This window comes from Leuresthes tenuis, unplaced genomic scaffold (genome assembly GCF_036924035.1).
Source record: "Leuresthes tenuis unplaced genomic scaffold, fLeuTen1.0.hap1 SCAF_9, whole genome shotgun sequence".
Lineage (NCBI taxonomy): Eukaryota > Metazoa > Chordata > Actinopteri > Atheriniformes > Atherinopsidae > Leuresthes > Leuresthes tenuis.
Genome location: NW_027325363.1, coordinates 16,797,163 through 16,807,891, shown reverse-complemented (window position 1 = coordinate 16,807,891; position 10,729 = coordinate 16,797,163). Strand labels below are relative to the sequence as shown.

Genomic DNA, 10,729 nt, shown 5'->3' with positions numbered 1-10,729 from the left:
TTTAAAATGACGATGCATTTAGTGTAGAAACTGTGAATCTGTGTCTTGCAACAAACTCTTTACCAAAGACAATGTCCTTGCCTTCAGCATGAAGAAAATCTCACCGATAAATTTGATGCCAGGTTTGCTATAGTTCATCATGTATCCATAGGATAAGGTGTGAAATAACTGAATTAATTACTAAAATAAAAGCTCTATACTATCACTTTCCCGGCAGCCTTTTGATAGCGATGGATATACAGTAACAGCCAACTTTCAGCAGCTTAAACTCACTACTTTGAGACATGCACTTGTGAGCTAGTTGTGTGTATTTTAATGTGAACGTGTAAAGTTTGTACATTTATTAAAAGACGAGGAACATTTTGACCACAAACAGTAGGTCATGTGCTTGAAAGTGTTATGTGCTTCTCAATGTGTGTCTATGCCAACAAAGTGCATGTCCAGCAATGTAATAGTTTACTGTATGTTGTGTTGCTGCTGCAGCACAAAGTTTAGTTGTTAATATGTGTGTGTGTGTGTGTGTGTGCGCGCGCTGTAAAATGTCTAACCTGATGAGCTTCACTTTAGAGAGAGGATGTTTGTGCACTGTGCCAACATTTTAGTGTGGGTCAGTATTATTTTGAAGAATATTCTTTATTTTTATGAAACACTGTAGCAGATCAGTTAGAAGAACATTGTTTTATTTTTGCTACATAGATGCAATTGTGTTGATGAGAGGATTAATGTTGATGTTTCTCTCTTTTTTTTTTTTTTTTTGCCACGCAACTCCTTTTAGTTATGTGTAAATACGTTTTGGATGCTGTTGCCATCATGTCAAACTTAATGAAAACAGCCAATAAAAAAGTCATGCAAGCAACTTCACTTGTGTACAAGTGTTATTAAATGTATATATTATGAATCTAAGAGATTAGCTTTGGTTGGACAAGTTGTGTTGCTTAATTTTTCCTGATGTAGTTTAAACAAAAGTGAACTTTTCCAACTTGTAAATGCAGGTTGACACTATGTTAAAGTGTCCACTTCAGACTGGAAAAGTTTTTCTTTTTTTTTTTTAAATGGCAGTACTTTGGTCTGAACTTTTCTTTAGTGTGAATAAACAGATGCTGAACACACAGCAGTACGATATAGGTTCAATTTACACCGCAAATTCAGCAGAAATACAAACCAAAACCAAAAGAAACTTGCTTAAACAAATTTTGTCGGTTCATTTTTTATCTATAATCAAGTCTGCTATTGCACGGGATGGTTTCTCAGAGTTTTGGCTTCTCCCCATCCCCAACCTGTGACCTGATATTGTAGGGGTCAGCCTGAGTAAGGCGCTGCAGTGAATATCCGCCTCCTCTCTCAGGGACTGAAACACAAAATTCCTCCTGGAACAAAAGGATCTGTTAAGCAGACAGGCACATGGGAAGCACCACAGAGAGGTTATTGTGCATTAGTGAAAACTTTTCTCTTTGCCCTCTTCCACCTCCTCTAAATGCTGACACATTAATTCTCCAGCACCATCATGCCAGGCTGAGCTGCTGCTGAATATACAGCAGTGATTAAAAGTTTGACTTGTTTTGTGACCCTTTACCTTTAAAAAGAAAAAATACTGCAAAATTGATCATGCAAATCAGGCCTGTTTTACTGCTTCATAGAAAATATCCCAAGTCTGCCAAAAACACTGCAGTTGTGACAAACTTTTGTATTAGATGTCCACTTTTATGGTCCAAAACTCCTGGCACTGCTGCTGTCTTTTTCGCAAGGGAAAAGGCTATAATTACATCTTGTTAAGCCGCAGTATCTGTCCTCTATCAACATGAAAAAAGCTTTTCCTCTCAGTCCCCGAGGGGGTTATGACAGCCCCTATACCCCCTAGTCCCGCCCACCCCCCCTGCCCTATCTCAAGCATTAACATGCAAAAAAAACAACATAAGTCACGGAAAAGCAAATCATGGCAAAATAAGGAATCCACCAACGGTTTGGGAATTAAGAGTGAACGGTGCGCTGGGCCCTTGCAGGCGTGTTAACCTGGCGATGGGCAGAGGTTTACAAACAGCAGGGACAACAATGGATAAGCTGTGTTTGTGAAAGAGGTTGGGAAAGTTTGGGCCAAAAGACTTGTTTCGACTTTTCTTTCTTGCACGGATGCGGTTTCAGCACTCGACAAATATGTAAGTTTTGATAAGAGGGCAGCACTCACCTACTTACTCACTGAATTTTGTATGACTTACCTAACCTCGTAACAGTGTATTTTGATGCTTTGCCAGCAGTTTTGGTGTTTAAAAACATTGATTGCCGTTTGGCTGCAGGGGGGAAATGGACCACAACTCGAAAAGGTGCTTGGATGCGTATCGTCTGTGGAGCTGAAATGTGCGTGTGAACTGTAACAAAGAAAGACATGAACAATGGCAGAAAGAGAGGAGAAGAATGCGGTCGCGTATCGCAGTGTCTCTTTCAAAAAGTTGGGGTCTGGGGGCGCCAACAGAAGTGCAAACCAGCAACACAAATCAGAGGATTTGGAGGCTGTTGGCGTCGCCCTTCCCCCGGAGTCCAGCAAAGCAGAACAGTTCTTGGCAACGCGTAATGTCAGTGTGTCTAGAAAAGTTTCCAAAATCTCTGCCACCACCACCACTGCCGTCCTCCCAACCGCAGACCAAAAGAGAGGCTCCTCCACTCTCCTCTCCTCTATTTCTCCATCTATCCGCCAGCTTACTGAGAAGTTCAGCAGTGTCTCCGCCGGGACGCACCGAGCCTCACCGGGAGACGGTGCCGCGGTGACGCGGTGGAGCAGCACTCTTCCCCGGGCGCGAGGCTCCAGGAGAGACGGGTCTTCATCACGTAAATCTTTTCACGAGGATAGCGGTGGGGGATATTTCCAGGACAGCGATACTACTACCGCAGAGTGTCTTTTGGACTCCAAGTTGCCGAAGTTTCACTCTGGCACTGATTCTGTGTCAGGCTCAGACTCGGAAAGAAAAAGTGAGAGGCGGATTTGTATACGTTTATCAACCGACAGCAGCGACAGTGGTAAGAGAGACTATTCTCAGATCAATGCACGTCCCACTGATATCAGAAAAACGTTGACTGCAGACGAAGAAGACGATGTTAATAGTCAAGCGGTTCCTCCACCCTGTAAATCTCCCAGAAGTTATCTCACCATCAACCACAGTGACTTTATTCCCACACATTCTGACAAGTGGCCCTGTGTTACCAAAATTAGAGAACTTTTCGATGTGAAACAAAGAAAAGCTTTACATAAGCATAAGACTGACTCTTGCGAGAGTATAAAAGCAGCGTGTAGAGGGCATATACAGGAGCTCAGCTGCAGCGAGGGTGCTCTTCTTTCTGATGGAAGCGACAAACACTCGTATTGCAATTCTGCTAATGAAGCGAGTGGTCTGGGTGTGCGTGACAAATGCATAGTTGGAGCACAAAGCAGAGAAAGCCGCACTGCTAAAGAGACGTTTTGTCATGGTATGGACTTTTATTCCAAAGTTGATCACTGTCAGTACTCGGATGATGAAGAGGCAGACATAGAAACACCCAAAGTGTCTAATAGAAATATATTTTTGAGCAGTAGCAGTACCAGTCACACTCGGGTTAGTCACCATCATAGGATTAACTCATCTCCATCCAGATCTCGCAGTCCCAGTGCTGAGGCAGAGGCAGCCCGTAAGACCTACAGAACGAAAGGATTGACATCTGACCCTAACCCTGACCTTCAACCCCGTGCTACTTCGTCTTGGAGTCGATCGGGAAGCTTAGACACCTCCTTCTGCTCCTCCTCTCTTCAGCAGCCGGCAGAGAGGGAGAGAAGGGATAGACAGGGGGTCGGGCTGCCCAGGGATAGTTTACATTCCTTACATAGCTCCTCCAGAGCACCAGCCCCCACCTCCTCCTCCTCCTCCTCTGCTCCAGCTCCAGATAAAGCCAATACCTCCTCCTCCTCTACTGTAACTCCCTCCTCTGAGCTAGGAGCCCCAAAAACAGTTGGTTCACCCCTTAGCTCCCACTGGAAGTTAAGCTCTGGAGACGAAGAGGAGGTGCACACCAGAAGAAGAAGAGGAGGCAGTTGGGGTGTTCCTTCTGGGCCCTCTGCTTCAGTCACCTGCCGAGGAGGGGAGAGGGTTGGTGTTGACCGGGGGGGCGGCTATTTATCCCGCAGCAAAAATGGTTGGTGGGGTGCTAAAGGCATTGGCAGATCCTCGGGCAGTGAGGAGGACAGCCCTGCTTCTTTAGGCCCCTACTGTCGGGAGGCAGTGCGTCGCCGCTCACTGAGAAAGAAGAAGAGGGTGAGTGGGGCTGTTCCAGCAGCAGGCCGTGATGATTACAATGATCATGATGGCGAATCAGAAGATAGTGACAGTGACCCTGCCTTGACAATGGATCAGTTGGAGAGACAACAGCAACAAAACGCTAGACGAGAGTTTGAAGGGACAATACCTCGCAGCCACTTAGCACGAGAACCCAGCAGTCATAGCAACAGAGCCAGGGTGCAGCACTGGGAGCGCATCTCCTCTCCTGTGATGTCCACCACACTTCCTGGCGTATCACGAGTGTCAAAGGTGAACATACCCCCTTTTGTTTCCAGTCCTGGTGATTCACGCTGCAGTAGCCGATACTCCAGCACTGAGACACTAAAAGAGGAGGACCAGTCTAGCTGTGCCAACCGTGCAACAAATATGTTCTTTCACAAGGGTGGAGCAGAAGGCAGTACAGGCAGAACTTCATCCTCATCCATGCTGAGTAAAACCTATCATGGGAATTTTACCATGTACCGCTCTCCAAGCTTTGGCCACGGGGATAACTTCTCCCGTGCCCCTGCGCGCGTGCGCCCTAAGATTGTACCAACAGTAACCTCCTTTTCTAGTGTTCTTTGTAGAGATGGTGGGAGATCTTCAGGGGTTATAGATGGTGAGACTGGGGTATTTAGGAAAACTACAGGAGGGGGGATTGTAAATAATAAGGATAAAAACCAAATCTCCATGTCTAATCCTGATATCACATCAGAAACTATGACCCTCTTAAGCTTTCTGAAATCTGACCTGTCAGAGCTCAAGGTACACAAAACAAGTGGAGGTGACAGATGTGGGGCTGTGGAAGGGTCCTCAACAAACAAGAGCAGCTCAGGACCTCATGGCGGGACCCTTCTACCTTCTGGTCGTCGTCCGTCGCTGAAGGACCTGACTGCCACTCTGCGGCGTGCAAAATCCTTCACTTATTCAGACAAACCTACAAGTGTGAGATGTTACTTGACAGGTGGCACTACAAAGAGAAGCTCCTCTGAGCAGCAGCTTGACTTGGATGATGAGAAGGTTGGGGGCAGGATGCTGTTGTCAGATAGGGAAGTAGAAAGTGATGGTGGGGATTTTAGGGTTGGGAGGGTACAAAGAATGAGGGAATATGGACTGGATGATGATGAAATGATGCCAACTCCATTGCAGGAGAGGTGTGCACAGGAAGCCAGGCAGGTCATTCAAGATATCTGCCAGATGTGCACAAGAGATGATGATGATGATGTAGGTGTTAGGAGAAATGATGATAATGAAGAACAAAAAGAGGCTCGAGGTATTACAGATGAGACAAGAACAGTGAAAGAGGCTGAGTTTGAGAACATAAAAGACAGCGATAAACATGAGCTGAGGAGGGAGAATAGGGAGAGGGAGAGGAGTGGACAAAGTATGCAGCTGGAGAAGCTAAACAGCAGGGGGACAGAGTGCTGGGAGAAGTCAAAGAGACAGAGCGGAGAGCTGGAGAGAGCCTTACTGAAGGGTGACTCGGAGGAAAGCATGCTCTATGACCGCACTGTGGATGAGCTTTCAGGCCACGAGTCAAGTTTAACAGATGAGGGGATTGTGACAGAGCCGGAGACGGGTCCCAGTGACCTTTCAGAGAGGTTGTTCTTGGGATCAGCAGGGGTTAATTTAGGGTCAAGAATAGCAAGGGATGTGCTTTGCCAGCCTGTCACTGCATGGAAGCAGTCTGCTCTCCATGAGGTTGAAGGGTTCAAGCAGGAGGTAGAAAAGATGACAGAAAACCGCTTGGGTTGTACAGATCATCTAAATGAAGTCAGTATTCCCAGCTCCTTGGCTGTTCCTGTATGTATGGCTGAGAATGACAATCGTTTCATGGAGCTGAGCACTGCTGCGTGTATTAATAATGTCAACACTGACAGTGAGGGGATCCACACCAACAGTGCCGTGTCGCAGGGGTCAGCAGCATCTGCAGGAGGAGGAGGATTTGAAGCTCCTGCAACCCCAAGTGCTATCCGTCGGAGGCGCAAGTTCTCCCCCTCTGGCAACAGCAACACAGGCTCTGATTCCAGTAATGGCAGTAATGCAGAGTCAACAACAGCAGCTGTAGGAAATGGGGAGTCCACAGTCTACCGTTCTCTGAGTGACCCCATGCCTCAGCGGCGCTGCTCTGTAGCAGAAGAAGGCAACAACAATTTTTCATCTGTTGACAGCAACCTTCTAGGTTCCCTGTCTGTCAAAGGAGGAGGGGGAGGTGCTCCAGAGGCCTCTGGTACAGCTGCGATATCAGAATACAAGGGAAGCGTAGCCAGTGACTTGTCAGTGTACAGTGATGGTGGGCTCCGTGATGATAGCATTCGTGATTACAGTGGAGTGATCAGGAACATTGTAGCTGAGCCAGGTGCAATGGACAGACTGATGACAGACGACCATGGCAATGGCAAAGCCCCCAAAAAGAAGTCTTTCAGTGACCCCAGTCGCCGCAGTGATGCCCCTTTACTTTCCCAGAATGATCCTCAATTCAGAGGTCAAACTGGCAGCACTCAGCCAATCAGTGAACTAGATCAATCTGGACAGATTCCACCTTCGAGCAGTGAGCCAATCCTGAGTGATCAGAGAGAAGAGCTGTGGGAACCAGAAGCTAAGCCCACACTGCTGCATCAAGTCAAGATGGCTCGCTCTCATTCGGAATGCACCCCTCACTCTAATAACCATGATGATGAGGAGGATGATGCAATAGATGAGGGTGGAGAGGAGGAGGTACAGAAGTTTAACTTCGACCTCAAGCTTGCTGAGGTTTTGACCCCTAGAATAATTCGTCGGCCCGCCAGAAAGCGTCCAAACAGGATGACATTTTTCCCTCATGAGGACCCATTTGAACCCCTCGAGATGGGCTCAGAGTGCCAGGAAGAGGACAGCAACCAAACAAAGCTAACCTCTTCTTCTCCAGTTGCACCATCGCAACCCAAACCCAAAACAACACCCAAGCATGTCCGCCACACCAGTGAGCCAGCCACCTTCATCCCCATCTCCCCACCTCCACAACTCCAGCCCCTGAAGGAATCGGACTGCCTCGTTGCCGGATCCACTGCAGAACCTCCAACCTTGAGTAAGCCTCCAGGAGATGAGGCCCCTTCTCTGGAGGATGTGACACAGAAATACATTCTTGAACTGAGCACCTCTGAGAGAGACACTGAGGGCCCAGGGCCTCTTCCAGGGGCGAGGGATGGAGCTAAAGGTTCAGTGTCATCTTCAGAGGGTCCCAGCCAGACCAGCAACAGTGGACTTACAGAAGCTGGAGCTCAGAAGAAGGGCACGGAGGACACTGCATCTGTCTCTGCTCCACAGAGGACCAAACCCAGAGTGGTGAGTTCCGATTTTTATTTTTTTTTGTTTTTATTTTTAGCATAGTCATTGTGTTGACTGGTGCATGCTCCCATGTTGTGTGATGCTTTGAGTTCTAATGGTTTAACTTCAAATGGTTGAATGCTTCCTGATGACACTGGGATTGTTTGGTTAATTGTTTGCCCTTAAGAGGCTTTAATAGTAGACCACACCCAGTACTATGCACATAGCCAACTTGCCTCTGTCTCTCATATCAGATACGGAAACCCTCAGTTTTTTATTGTTCTGTTGAAAATCAGTCCTGAAAAGTGTGTGAAAACAACTTGCGCTTGTGGTTTGACAGCACCATTTAGTACTTGTGTTTATTTGCAGAGTTAGGGCTCATATGGTTAGTTTCAGAGTGCATTTGCACTATAGCCTATCGAAGGCTGAGCACTATTAAACAAACATCAGAGGATGTTATTAGTTTGATTAAACAAAACTTGCACAAAGACCATTAAGGAAGACTCCAAGGCCTGCTGTCTGTTTTCATTTCTTTCTTTCAACCAGTATGGATTGCGCCTGTGCCAGAGTTTCTAAGTCAAAGAGAGGGAATACAATAGGCAGTTCAACCAAAATACAGACTGGGTGTGTGTTCCGTGATGCTTCATTTAGTGCCTGAAACACTGAGAGACTTTTTCTGCTTAATAATAGCTTAAAAATGTTGTTTTGTTTTTTTTGCGCTGTAACAATGTTGTGATAATTGTACAGATCATTGCACAGGCCATAAATAAATGCATATTACATATACAACTACAGCTTTATATAAACTTAAAGTCTTATTGCTATATCAAGTGTTTGGGATAGCGCAAATACACAGAAAGGCAGGTGCTCTGTTTTGTTAGGTTTATTTAAGAACGGCTGCTCCACCTCAGAAATCTCTGACTCAGCTCAGAGTTATAATACATTCATGGATGTGCTGTGAGGCATTTAGAAATTTAAAACAGCACGCAAGGCTGTAGACACAACATGCAGGGCTTTTGTTTTATTACAGTATGTCTGCTTTTTTTTATTGCTGGTGACTGTGTTGCAGCCCTGCGCTCAGTATGTTGTGGTGGGGTGGAGGTCTAATGTTGTTAGTTGTGATTTGCCACTGTTTGTGTTTCAGTAATCTGAGCCTCGTTATTTTTATTTGTCAAAAACAAAACAATTAACCTTTTTTGCCTGCCACTTCTTGACTTTGGCATCCTCTCAAGCTGCTTCAATGCTCGCTAATATAATTTCCATCTATCAGTCTGCTTTTCATTAGTTGTTCTTCTGAGTTGCTGTAGTGACAGGAGCAGTAGCCGGCGAGCAGGAAATAGGTTTTGAGAAATGGGAAGTTGTTGTGGTAACTGAAATTTTTCATGATATCCAGCAGTACTAGCAGGCCTGTGTGCACGTACATGTCATTGTGCACTGTGTGAGTGCAGTTTGGTGACTTTGCCTCTGTCTGTTACACACTGGTTTCCTCTTTCTTCCTCTGTATAGTGCCTTAGCCTTCGTGCACCCTGTTTGCCTGGAACATATCAATGCCTTGTTCAAACGTTTGGACTTTGCCAAGCTAAAAATGACCACAGACAAGTTCTGGAAGTAAGAAGGCGAGAAAGGAAGTGAGAAAGAAAGGACAAAAGAAAGATGGTATTAGCTGGGAAGAGAAGGTGCTTTTTTTATTTATTATTTATTTATTTTTTTTTACCTTTTCTGGAGTCTTCTGGTGGGGCTCATTTTATCCAAAATCTCCTTTTATTTTTGTTTGAGGTACAATGTTCTTTTTTTTTTAACTGGTCTGATCCACTTCTAATCTCCCTTCCTCCTCTCGGTGTTTTGCCAGTCATAGCCTGTTATTTGCATGTCTGCAAAGCTGTAAAAGTATGTTGCATTTTCACATTTCCATTTGACTCATTTAGGCTAATTCTCCCAACATTCCACCTCATGTTATCTTATTCTTCTCTCTGCTGTCTCTCTGGAACATTGCAGGGAAGTGAGGTCATAACGTTTGTCTTGGTGTAAGGCAGGCGGCCGAGCCAAATGTCAGGTAGACGGAGAGAAAGAAAGACGGAGGAAGAAAAGAGAAGGGAGTTGGAAGGAAGCTTGTTGACAAAAAAAGTAACCGGATTAAAATAGAACTGAAAGAGGGCTGAAGAATGAGGCAGTGATGGAGGGAGGGGGCGCACATGGAAGAAAAAGCTTCACCATTGCTCGGTCAAATGTACCAAATAATCTTTCGTTCATTACTGTAACATATAATGCGGAGAAACCATTTTCTGATCTTGTCATATCATTAGTAAACAGGTCTCCATGTGCTCGTTTTGAACACATCTCAGGGACAGAACAGCTCTTCCATCACAGCAGTCCAACAGACGGGTTCAAACAAATTGTACTGTCGTGTTACTTAAAACAGCGGTCTGTCATTTATTGGAGTCAAATAAGGTACATAGATTGCTTTTGCCTCCATGGATGGATGGGGATACTTCTTCAACTCGTATATGCGTGCACGTGTGTGTGTGTGTGTGTGTGTTTCCCTACACGTTTAAGTAGTTTTCACTTTAGCAGGCAGCAGGAATGTGGCATCTTCCCTTCTCTTCTTGTTGCATAACAGCTCTGAACTTCCCAAAAAAGCTGAAGATTGGTGTTTCACATGTGTCACGCATCAACGGCCTCATGCAAATATGGCGTCATTTATTTTTTTTGGCATGTCCACACCGTTGAATCTGAAGTATTCTATTTTGATAAATTGTTATTGTAAGCTATACATGTTTCCAGCCTGCCATAGTAACAGGATTTTTTTTTTAATATACTTCTTGTATATCATGGACATAAGCAAAGGAGAGTTCTCTTTGGACAAAACTCTGTCAAACTATGTCAGTGTCACATGACATAATTCTTCAGTCCTTCTTCCAATTTCACCTGATTGATGAGGCTAGTACAGGTTTATATAGGATATGGGTTGTAGTGGTAATGGGAGAAACAGATGAAAGGATAAAGTCAGAGAAGTTAAGAGACCTGAAGGTTGGTTTTGGCTGCCCTCTTCATGGATTAGGTCTAAAAGCGCAGTGTTTATAACTCCACTTTTATGGCTGACTTTGTTTTATCAAACCACCCACATGGAGTCAAATACTTTCCCTCCG

General features: G+C 45.2%; 1 protein-coding gene across 1 annotated transcript in view; it reads left to right on the top strand.

Moving 5' to 3' along the window:
- The first annotated feature begins 1,899 nt into the window (after positions 1-1,899).
- Positions 1,900-10,729, top strand: part of LOC140314400 (rho guanine nucleotide exchange factor 17-like) — a 66,225-nt gene continuing 57,395 nt past the window's right edge. Inside the window, exons 1-2 of the mRNA XM_072392570.1 lie at positions 1,900-2,153; positions 2,292-7,601. Coding sequence (XP_072248671.1) covers positions 2,388-7,601 — 5,214 coding nt within the window. The 5' untranslated portion in view covers positions 1,900-2,153; positions 2,292-2,387. The remainder of the gene's footprint in view (positions 2,154-2,291; positions 7,602-10,729) is intronic.